The sequence below is a fragment of the Schistocerca americana genome, chromosome X, assembly GCF_021461395.2.
Source record: "Schistocerca americana isolate TAMUIC-IGC-003095 chromosome X, iqSchAmer2.1, whole genome shotgun sequence".
Taxonomy (NCBI): Eukaryota; Metazoa; Arthropoda; class Insecta; order Orthoptera; family Acrididae; genus Schistocerca; species Schistocerca americana.
The window spans coordinates 965,399,543-965,412,078 of NC_060130.1; the positions used below are offsets into that span (position 1 = coordinate 965,399,543).

Consider the following 12,536-nt stretch of genomic DNA (forward strand, 5'->3'; position numbering starts at 1 on the left):
TATTTTCATGCTACCAACAATGGATGCTTATATATTAACTGAATTTTGTTTGTTTTAAAAGGAAAATTCACTTGAGGAAACTAAAACCACTATTAGACAGAATGGATGGTAAGAACTTATTTTCAGGGGGTGAAACTCCCAACTACTGCTGATAAATACGTTTAAAAGTAGAAAGATCTATACATAGTTTCTGAACTGGTAGTTTCTTCATCAGAGAGGAAAACGGGTGATGGTTGTTGAAAGTTAGAAAGGAGGGGCAAATCTCTTTAACGCCTATGTGTATAATTATTAATTGTATTCGTCATTCTCCTAAATGTGTCTATTGTAAGTAATGTATCATCTAATTATTTATTTTTATTGTCATTTACTTAATTGTGCAGTGTAACTGTCTTGAATTATTTTCATATACTTATTGATGCATATGTAATTACTTCATTGGAGGACACTGATTGCATGTAAAAATGTTTAAAGATGAGTAACAGATTTGAATTTTTCAGGTGATAGTTGCTCTTAAAACACTTGGGAACATTGGTGTGAATAATGCAAATTTATCATCTGTTTTGCATAACTGCTTAGAAAATGAAGAACTACCAATGGAACTGAGAGTATCTGCCATTGAAACATACAGGTAATTTGGGGGTCTGTTAATAGCCAGAAAATATTTATTTAGCAGGTAATTTTTGTTACATACAACTGAACACAATAATTATGTTTTAAATAGATAACACTGGACAGTTTCTTTCTGTCTGTGGTCCTAGAGTGATTAAGTCAGTGAGATGTTAAAATCAATGAATTTAGCAGGATATCACTATCAGTATTCTTAGAAGCAACTGAATAAAATTGTAGATAAATGTGATAGGTCGTTAGCAGAAAGTAAATGAAGTAATGACATGAAATAATGTGGTATAAAACGAAACAAATTTCCAATTATAGTGTGATTTATCTTTGTGAGTGTATGTATTTAAGCAATTTTTCAAAGAGCATTAGCTTCCCTTTGTTAATTTGTTAGTTTATCCATCCATGAACATTTACATAATAATTTTTACATGTCATCCTAATACAAAAATAAACAGTTAAAAAGTTGATGATTTTGTACAGACAGCCATATAATCACAGACAATTTTTCCTGATTGGATATTTTTATTTTGTGTTCAATGCTATTTTGGCCACAGCCATCAGCTTGTGAATGGGACATTGAGCTCAGGAAAGTGGAAGAAGGTTTTTATGTTATCCACCTCAGATCTTGGGCCTCAGAATTTACAGTGACATGCATTATATTTTAACTGTGTGCAGAAGAATGTCAGTGATGTTTATTATTGGTTTATGTTAACTTTATACCTAGCCCTACATTGTGCTCACTAAATAATGTTTGGCTTTGTATTTTGTACTATTTAAGAGGCATGCTTTTATGGCCTTTTTAAATATTTGACTTTTGGTTAGCACTTTGATTTTCCTGGAAAATTTATTCTAAAATTTTATTCCCAGATAGAAAATGACGCTTTGTGTTTATTTTTTCTTACGACAAGTAAGTTGAGGTTGTCTCATATTCCATAATTATGAATTTTAATTTTGGTGTAACAGTTACTAATGCTCTTGGCAAAGTGCAAAACAGATCGGTAGATGGAGAGGGGGGAGAAACACTTCAGTCTATGTGTATTAAGGTGATTTTTACCATACATTAATTCTGATACCCTAAGGACTGTATATTTTGGAGTAGTGTACCCTTTCTTGTCTTATGGAGTAGTACTGTGGGTGGGACTTGCCACACTAACATGAGAAGGTAATTTTTATTTTGGCTGGAGTCACAGTCATGGCACATTTTTTTAATGATACTGCCATCATTTGAGTATAATAATTTTCCTTTCATTATTATACAGTCCAGTTTTCAGCCTGAGGCCATTTTAAAGTACAAACACTTATTTATATATCTATTTATATATAAAAAGACATCAGACTAATATGAAATACAAGTCTTTCTCAAAAAAGCATATCTCATCATGTACGAGGTGCTATCCAAAAATTTTCGGGACTGGTGCTGCCATCTGTTGAAAACCTTACCTATGAACTAACTTTCACCATCACCCTTGAAGTAGTTCCCATCCACATGTACACACTGGACTCAGCACTTCTGCCACTGGTCAAACGTTTTCTGTAAGTCCTGTTCTTTGAGGGCGTGGTGATGCTTCTTGAATCCTCTCTAGAGTATCGAATTGATGGCCTTTCAACTTAAGTTTTAGTTTTGGGAATAGCACAAAGTTGCAAGGTGCCAAATCTGGTGAGTATGGTGGGTGGGGTACAACCACCATGTTGTTTTTTGCCAAAAAGCTTCTGGTGAGCAAGGACATGTGACAGGGCTTGTTGTCGTGTTGCAGCAGCCAGTTCCCTTGATGCCAAAGTTTGGGCCATCATCGCTGCACATTTTCACGGAGCCGTCACAAAACATCACAGTAGTATGCAGAATTCACTGTTTGGTTGGGTGGGACAAATTCTTTGTGCACGATTCCCTTGGTATCAAAGGAAATGATGATCATGCTCTTCACTTTGCTCTTCACCTGTCTCACTTTATTGAGCTCTTCCACTGGGACAATTGTTGCTTTGTCTCTGGGTCATAACCATAAACCCAGCTCTTGTTGCCAGTGATAATCCATGACAAGCAGGTTGGATCATTAAATGTGGTCTGATGAAGGTCTGTGCACACTTCAACATGCTGTGCCTTCTGATCTGCAGTCAAGATGCTTGGCACAAATTTTGCACTCACACAATGCACGCCCAGTTCATCAGTCAACATTCGTTGACATGTCCCATAACCAATACCCACTTCATCTGCAAGGTCTTGAATGGTTCGACATCGACCCGCACAACAGGCCTTCCAGTGTGAGCATTATCTTCGATGTCTGTACAGCCGGCCTTGAACCAAGCATGCCACTGAAACACACACGTATGGCTCATGCTCTGTCCACCGAACACTTGTTGAGTCATTGCAAAGGTCTCTGTAGCACTTTTCCCGAGATTTGTACGGAATTTGATACACATGTGCTGTTGTGTTCACGGATCCATCATAAAATCACCACACACCAAACACAGAGTATTACGGAAATCACTGTGGACACACAACACGTCCTCCCAGCTGAATGCCACTCCGCACACTGATTCATCAGATTTGCAGCTCTCGCCACCTAATGGTGCAAAGATCTACTACTCCTGCTTTCCAGATGGCAGTACCAGTCCCAAAATTTTGGATTTCTTCTCATAGAACAGATCTGTCATTAGTAGAAGTGAGAACATCTCCAAAATGCCTAAATATATTGCAAACACTCTTTTCTGGACCCTAGGGAAAAGCTGTTTTATGAAACTGTTAACCAGTAAACAGGTATGCACTGTTTACTACTGTTTTTCTTCATTTTTCGCACTATAGAGTTACATTTTGGTTCACTTAAAGATTATTTATTATTATTATTATTATTATTATTATTATCACCATTATAATACTTGGTGCACATCAGTTCAGTGACAACCTTCATAAACTTTATTGTTATGTAACTTTCAATAAATGTATTTTCAGACGATTTCCTTGTGAACCAGAGAGGGACTATTTCATTGATATATATAGAAATCATGCAATTGATCCTGAAATTCGGATTGCTGCATATTTGCAGATAATGAGATGTCCAAATTATATTGTCATAAAAACAATAAAGCATGCTCTAATTGAAGAGGAAGTCAACCAAGGTATGAATTTCTGATAATTTTAAAGCAACATTTGCTTAAGGAAAAACTAACCAAAGGGTTGCATTTTTTAAAACTTTACTTACTAGTTACTGTTGTGATCATCAGCATCTATGTTGTTACCTGTACTTATACATGAGGTGAAATAAGATGTTGTATAGAAGAAACAAGAACTAATACAGATTAAGGTTAATGTTCTGATGATTCCTTTGATAATGACATGACCGATTTCCTGTCCCACCATCCTCCAGTGATGTGGTGACCAGAAACAGCTCTTGTTGGGGTGTTTTGGAGACATTCTTAATTTTTTAAATTTGAAGTTAGCTATTTGTATTTGTACTTTATTCATCTCATAACATACATTTACAGATCATCCGATCATGCTGTACAGGAGACATAAATTTTTAGCCTAATGATATACATAATTACATATGTCCCTAACACTACTTTTTATGAGTTCAGGTAGATATTGGACATAGTAATATTATTAAATTGTTTTCTTATATATATATATAAATACAGGGTGTTACAAAAAGTTACAGCCAAACTTTCAGGAAACATTCCTCACATACAAATAAAGAAAAGATGTTATGTGGACATGTGTCAGGAAATGCTTAATTTCCATGTTAGAGCTCATTTTAGTTTCGTCAGTATGTACTGATCAAATTGTAAATTTTCACAGTCAACATGTGTGGGCTGACGCGAATCTGTACGCAATTGTGCAATCACGTCATCAACACACATTTTCTGTGAACGTTTGGGCAGGCATTGTTGGTGATGTCTTGATTGGGCCCCATGTTCTTCCACTGATGCTCAATGGAGCACGTTATCATGATTTCATTCAGGATACTCTACCTGTGCTGCTAGAACATGTGCCTTTACAAGCACGACACAACATGTGGTTCATGCACGATGGAGCTCCTGCACATTTCAGCCGAAGTGTTCGTACGCGTCTCAACAACAGATTCGGTGACCGATGGATTGGTAGAGGCGGACCAATTCCATGGCCTCCACGCTCTCCAGACCTCAACCCTCTTGACTTTCATTTATGGGGGCATTTGGAAGCTTTTGTCTATGCAATCCCGGTACCATACGCAACCCCGGCACCAAACGTAGAGACTCTTCGTGTTCGTATTGTGGACAGCTATGATACAATACGCCATACTCCAGGGCTGCATCAGCACATCAGGGACTCCATGCAACGGAGGGTGGATGCATGTATCCTCGCTAACGGAGGAAATTTTGAACAGTTCCTGTAACAAAGTGTTTGAAGTCACACTGGTACGTTCTGTTGCTGTGTGTTTCCATTTCATGATTAATGTGATTTGAAGAGAAGTAATAAAATGAGGTCTAACATGGAAAGTAAGCGTTTTTGGAAACATGTTCACATAACATATTTTCTTTCTTTGGGTGTGAGGAATGTTTCCTGAAAGTTTGGCCGTACCTTTTTGTAATACCCTGAATATATATATATATATAATGGAAGGAAACATTCCACGTGGGAAAAATTATATATAAAAACAAAGATGAGGTGACTTACCGAACAAAAGCGCTGGCAGGTCGATAGACACACAAACAAACACAAACATACACACAAAATTCAAGCTTTCGCAACAAACTGTTGCCTCATCAGGAAAGAGGGAAGGAGAGGGGAAGACGAAAGGAAGTGGGTTTTAAGGGAGAGGGTAAGGAGTCATTCCAATCCCGGGAGCGGAAAGACTTACCTTAGGGGGAAAAAAGGACAGGTATACGCACATATGTGCGTGTGTGCGAGTGTATACCTGTCCTTTTTTCCCCCTAAGGTAAGTCTTTCCGCTCCCGGGATTGGAATGACTCCTTACCCTCTCCCTTAAAACCCACTTCCTTTCGTCTTCCCCTCTCCTTCCCTCTTTCCTGATGAGGCAACAGTTTGTTGTGAAAGCTTGAATTTTGTGTGTATGTTTGTGTTTGTTTGTATGTCTATCAACCTGCCAGCGCTTTTGTTCGGTAAGTCACCTCATCTTTGTTTATATATATATATATATATATATATATATATATATATATATATATATATATATATATATATATATTTTACGCACACACAATGCTATAATATTAAACAGTCACACTATGCCAATGACAATTTTATCATTTATAAATTCCTCAGTGGAATAGTAACATTTTTCCACCAGTAGATCATATAGTTTTTCCTTCAGTGAACCTCTATATATCCTCAGTAAATATCTACCCTTGAGTTCATTGTAAGTTTAGATCCAAGTACTGGTGTGTCTGTTGGCAGAGTTTTAAGTGATATGTTTGAAATAGTTTTCTTCCATTGGCTCGGGTTTACTATGTAAAAAGATGATAATTTCAAATATTTACAATGCAGGGAAAGGTAATATTTTTAGAATCTTGAATAATGGAGGCAGGATGTTCTTGGAGGGTCAGCACACATTTTTTTAACAATTCTTTTTTGAAGTAACAGGGTTCCTGACATGTAGCTTGAATTTTCCCCAAAAATTAAACCATATCTAATTATGGATTCAAAGTAACTGTGGTACACCACTTTCCTGCAGCTTATGTCTGTTATACCAGATAGTATATCCATTGCAAAGGCAAGGTTGTTTAATTTTGTAGTTAAATGATCTATATGTGCTTGCCAGCTTAGATTTTTGTCCAAGTTTAGTCCCAAGAATTTAATGGACTGAGCTTTGCCCATAACTTGATTTTTATGTGCAATAGTGATGTCGCTGTTTTTTTATTATTTGGTTCTAAACTGCATAAAGAAGGTCTTTGAGAAGTTACGTTTAAGGCCATTTTGTTGAAACCATGAATCTAGGTTGTTTAGTATGTTTATAACACCATCTGGAATTTCTCCCACAGTTTGTTTTTCAAGGAGTGCTGAAGTATCATCAGCAAACATGAGTGGCTTGGCATTGATATTAAGAGGTAAATCATTTATGTAAAAGAGAAACAATATTGGTCCTAAGATTGATCCTTGAGGGACTCACTGTGATATTGCATCTCACAGAGGTGCATAATTTATGGTGTTAGATGTTATGTGCATCCTGATTGTCAGATAAGACCTGAGCCATTGCAGTGCATTTAGTCTGATGTCATATGTGTCTAGTTTATGAAGCAGCAAGGAGCGATTCACAGAATCGAATGCCTTTGTAAGGTCACAAAAGATATTTGCTACTTTGTTGCTTTTGTCTAGTGAGGAGCAGATTTTTTTCAGTGAATTCATTCATAGCACTCATGGTGCTTTTCCCGTTTTGGAATCCATATTGGTTTTTAAGAATAACACCATGTTTCAAAATAAAATTTATCTGGACTGCAGATATTTTTTCAGATACTTTGGATAGCACTAGGAGGATAGAGATAGGGCAGTAATTTCCCATATCCTATTCTGATCTTTTTTTGTGAAGTGATTTTACCTCTGCATACTTAAGCACACAAGGGAAGTTAGTTTGCTCAAATGACTGATAGATTATTAAGGACACGGGGTGTACTATTTTATCATATACAAATTTAATTACTTTGTTGGGTATTAGATCCCACCCTGCAGAGTTTTTGTTTTTTAAGACCAAAATAGAATTTGTTACATCTTGGGCTGAGACTTTACTAAATGTCACAAGGGCAGCAAGGCCAAAGAAATTCACACTGTTTTGATTAGTAGTCACATTTACATGAGATTTTGTTATATTTATGAGAAACTTATAAAAAATGTTCAGCTATTTGAGAAGGTTTGAAATAGTATCATTGTTTTGTTTGATTTTTAAAATTTCCTTCTGATTAACTGTTGTAGCTAATTCTGATTTAATAACAGACCATACTGCTTTAGGCTTATTCTTATGTCCTAAAATGAACTTCTCATTTGACATTCATTTGGCAACTTTAACAGCACTTTTAAATACAACTTTATAACATCTCAGATAGTTAACAAATTCAGGGTTTTTATTGTGTTTCATTTCTTTGTGTAGCTCTCATTTTTGAGCACTAGATACTTTTAAGCCTGGAGTAATCAAGTTTAGTTTACTTTTAACTTTTTGGTGTCAAATCATAGGTGGCAATGATCTATGAATTATCCTTGAAATATACAGAAAATCACTTTTTGTCTAGTTTTTGCCATGCAAGTGTTGGCTAATATCCAAATAGAAATCCAATTTTCTACACTAAATTAACCAGGTCTAAATTCCCTAAAAGTTCTGAACCTAACATTTTTCATTGTTTGGTTTGCTGGTTTGGAGCAGGTGTGCATCAAAATAAGGTGTCTTTTGCAGCATTTTCTGTCTCCAGGGTGCTCTTTTCTTTTTTGCATTCTCATTCACTCCCTTCATTCTATCCACTTTCACTACCTATTTTTGTCTCAGTCTACGTATACCACCTGCAGGTGGGGCTCGTTTGTCTGATTCTTCATTCTTTCACTTGCCATAATCCCATACTAGCTTTAACTTCATTTTCACAAGGCACTACCAGTTATTTTTGTTTATTTTCACAGTGTATTCCATGTGTTGGTGTTATGGTTTCAAACAAAGTGATGAGCTTCAAGTGTTTTCTTGTGATAATGCCTTAGGGTTAAAAGTGCAGTGGAGGGTGGAAGTGCAATGACAGAAATAAAATACAATAGCTTGTAAATATTTGAAAAAGCTGGGTGTGTGGAAGTTCATTCATGTCAAGAAAGAATATCAACATTCCATGAAAAATGTCAGAAATGATGTATCCTAGAAAAACTGTTTGCTGCTCATACAAAGAAGTTTCAACAAGGAGGCTATGGTGATATTTACTACAAATACTATGCAAATAACATGCACCATCATAAAGCTATGAAGAAACTCTTTACTCAACTCTGAGAGAACAAAATCAAATCGAGAATAACAAATCCATAACAACTTTCGAAGTGTTATAAAAACAAATAGTAATGGTAATGTCACTCTACTCCCTCCAGAACACAACTCTTTGTTTCACTGTACATTTATTTTCTCTGATCACAGTGACTCCCACACAGCACCACTGTGGAAGAGTAGAGCTCCTGGGATATATGGTTATCTTTATGTGATCTTATGACCTGCTTGAGAGCATCCTTTTGGTCCCTGTGTCACCTGCATCTTCTCTCCCATGGGTGTCTGATCTCTTGAAGGTCGTGTGGCATTTCTATGTCCTGGTCTGTTTTCCTGCACTCCTTGTGGGAACAAAGATTCAGTGATTTCTTCATCATTTGCTAGTATGTGAGTGAGCTTCGCTCCCTTTAATGAGATGGTCTGTGTCTTGCTGTTTATATCTATCTGCAATGAATGTTTACCCCTTATCAATACCCTGTATGGCCCTGAATAAGGCAGGTGCAGTGGCAGTTTAACTGAGTCTGTTGTGAGGATGACATGTGGGAGGGTGTGAAGCTCCTTATTTTAGAATGCTCTTACATCTCCATGTCTTGGTCCTGGTGAAGGTCAGAGTTTAGGTATCTGGTCCTTTACATGTTGTAAGACATGTGGCAGTTACATGGTCATCAACTGTCTTTGAACCACAAAGAACTCCACTAATAGCTGCAAGGTCTCTCCACAGACCATATCTACCATAGATGCTGTTAAATATGGTTTGTAAGCAGTTCACAGTTCTAGTAGCACCACTGGCAAGGCTGAGGCCCAGCTGTCTTGTGACACAACAACATGTCCTTTAATGTCCAGTGCCATCTCTCAACCATTCCATTACTGACTGGGTAGTAGGCAGCAGTGTGATGATATCTGAATCTGCATGGTCTGGACAGCTCTGTGAATAAAATAGACTTGAACTGGCATCCCTGGCCTGCAGTCATGTGCAAAGGGTAACCAAATCCTGCCATCCATGTGGCCAGAAAGACCCATGCTACTGCCTCTGCTGATATTTCCATTAGAAACACTGCTTAGGTCCATCTTGTATATTGATCTACTACTGTCAGGAGATAACAAAAGCCTTAAGATGGTGACAGTAGTCCCACAATGTCCAAGAAAATGTGTGCAACTAATCTATCATTTGTGGAAAGTCTCTTACTGGTTTGTGGACAAGGCAGCTGATTTTGCTAGTCTGGCATGCCATGCATGCCCTTGCTCATCTATGGTAATCTTTCTTTATGTTTGGTCAAATGAACCAGTCCTTCATGAGCTTTATGTGGTGTTCGCACTTGAGTGGGTCAGTCCATGAATACTTTCGAAGCATGTTTTTTCTGTCCCACAGGGAGAAATGTGTGTGGCTTGCCTTGTGACATGCCACAACAAACCTCAGTCCATGTTCCTGTTTGTCATACTTGTTTGAACTGCTGTCCTATAGAGATGTTGTGCCTGTACTTTTTATGTTGTGGGTCAAGTGTTTGAGCCATTGCCAGTTGGTTTTAATCAGTTGTTTGTGATATGGCTTCCACCCTTGACAAGAAATAGGCAATTATGTTCTCTGCTGTTATGACACAACAACATGTCCTTTAATGTCCAGTGCCATCTCTCAACCATTCCATTACTGACTGGGTAGTAGGCAGCAGTGGCTCTACCTGGTAAATGCTGAGTATAGAAACTGAGTGTTCTGAGAAACCTTCTAAGTTGTTAATAATCTGTGGAGGTGATATTTTCTTTATGAAAGCTATTTTGTCCATCAGAGGGCAGATACATTGTACCCCAGAAATGTTACTCTTTTGTGCCGGAGTGTACATTTCTCTTCATTGACTGCAACTCTATATCTCTGTCATCTGTCATCTGTCATCAACTGGGCAATAAATTCTAGCCATCTAAATTATCATGGGTAGCAGGTGACCGTGTTCTTGATAAATGTGCGGGTGGTAGGCTTAGAGTCAGTGTAGAGTGTACGTGCTCTTGCTTCTCTGTATGTGAGAAAGTATTGCACTGGCTCACATATTGCAAGTAACTCTCTGCCAGGCACTCCATTTGATTTGTGCTGCTGTAAGTTTGCATGGAAAGACCCCTATTGGCTACCAGAGTCCATCTACATTTTGTTGGAGGTTGCTCCAATTGCCTGTTGACTGGCATCAATGACTATGACTAAATGTGCTCATGGAACCAGATGTGCCAACAGGAAAGTGTTCTGCAGGCTGGATTTTACTTTTTCAAAGGCTTTTTGCATCTCAGGGGAACATTTTAGGGGATGTTGGCCTGTCATGTGTCTGCCCACTAGAGTTGCTCTCAATGGTGTCCTCATCTTGGCTCTACCTGGTAAATGCTGAGTATAGAAACTGAGTGTTCTGAGAAACCTTCTTAGTTGTTAATAATCTGTGGAGGTGGTATTTTCTTTATGAAAGCTATTTTGTCCTTCAGAGGGCAGATACATTGTACCCCAGAAATGTTACTCTTTTGTGCCGGAGTGTACATTTCTCTTCATTGACTGCAACTCTATATCTCTTTATGCACTTGAATACAACCTTGAGGTGTCCTTGATGATGACTTACTGACTTTGAAAATACTAAAATGTTAAATAACTACATAAAACAACACTTTAATCAATGCAGTACCTCATCAATAAAGCATTGCCACATCTATGCCACATTTTTTAGGCCAAAAGGCAGTCTTGCATATTTGAACTAGCTACTGCTGTCTTGTCAATGTCATCATCTGTTACTGACCAGAATTTTGTGGTAAGCCTTCTTGCAGCCATACCTGCCAGTACACTGATAAGTCTCTGATATTGGGTATTTGGTACCGATTCAGGAGTGTGAGGGTGTTAAGTGCCCTATAATCACCACAGTGCCTCCAAGTACCACCTTTTTTCTTCACAAAATGCAATGGTGAGGGCCATGGGCTGTCAGATCTGTATATCATGCCATTTTGCAGTAAGTCTTCAAATTCTGCTTTCACTGCTACATACAATTCTGGATCTAAACCCCTTGGGCATTGCAATACTGGCTGACCTGTTGTCATTTGAATGTGGTACACCATATTGTGTGCTACTTGCTGTATAGGTGATGCTTCAGTGCTGCTCAAACCTGATGATGATAATATACTCACATGGGTCACTGCCTGTCCCAATATGCCTCTGACCATTGCCTTTGCAAACCAGTGCAGCACTAATTTTGACTTCCATTCTGGTGTGCTAAAGAAAATCAGTCCAATCTAGTACTTCTGCTATAAGAAAAGTTCACTCATGACTATGCCAGAAAACCAAGCTGACTTTTAATGTACATTTACTGTGCGTGGACATCAGTAATTTATTGGCTGCCATGAGGCCTTCTTGTGGAGATTTTCCTGTCACTGTACAGCTTCATGCCAACAGTACACTAATGTTTGATCAAGAGCCTATGAGATATTAATGGCCTGAACACATGTCTCTGACATACAGTGTATGGGACAGGATAAATACATGGGGTAAGTTGTAGATTGTAGATTGTATTTTATTGGTCCTGTTGTCTACATAGCAGCTTATGCATAAGACACTGGACAAGTCAAGTTATAAATATACAGGCTGAAAGTAATTTCAAGGCATACATATTTAAGCTTACAATAATATACTTTACACACAAGTATTTATATAACACATTTCATAAATTTAAATATTCATCAATGGAATAAAAGCAGTGATGCTGTAAATATGACTTTAGAGATTTTCCAAATGTATTGACCTCAGTGATAGCTTTTATGTTTTCAGGAAGTTTGTTATAAAGCTTAACTCCCATGTGAAAAGTACCTTTTTGGCACAGTGCTGTGCTGATTTGAGTCATATGTAAGTTCCTGTTTTGTCTGGTAAAGTGCTCATGTATATCACAGTTTTTTTGTAGCCTCTGGTCCTTGCCTATTACATTTAATTTAAAGAACAAAAGGGTTTCCATAATGTATACACACGGTAATGGGGGAATA

At 37.7% G+C, this 12,536-nt stretch overlaps 1 protein-coding gene across 1 annotated transcript in view; it reads left to right on the forward strand.

The window, feature by feature from the left end:
- The window catches only part of LOC124555064, a 704,233-nt gene that overhangs the window by 88,702 nt on the left and 602,995 nt on the right, over nucleotides 1-12,536 (forward strand). The window contains exons 10-11 of the mRNA XM_047128850.1: nucleotides 498-628; nucleotides 3,563-3,729. Coding sequence (XP_046984806.1) covers nucleotides 498-628; nucleotides 3,563-3,729 — 298 coding nt within the window. The remainder of the gene's footprint in view (nucleotides 1-497; nucleotides 629-3,562; nucleotides 3,730-12,536) is intronic.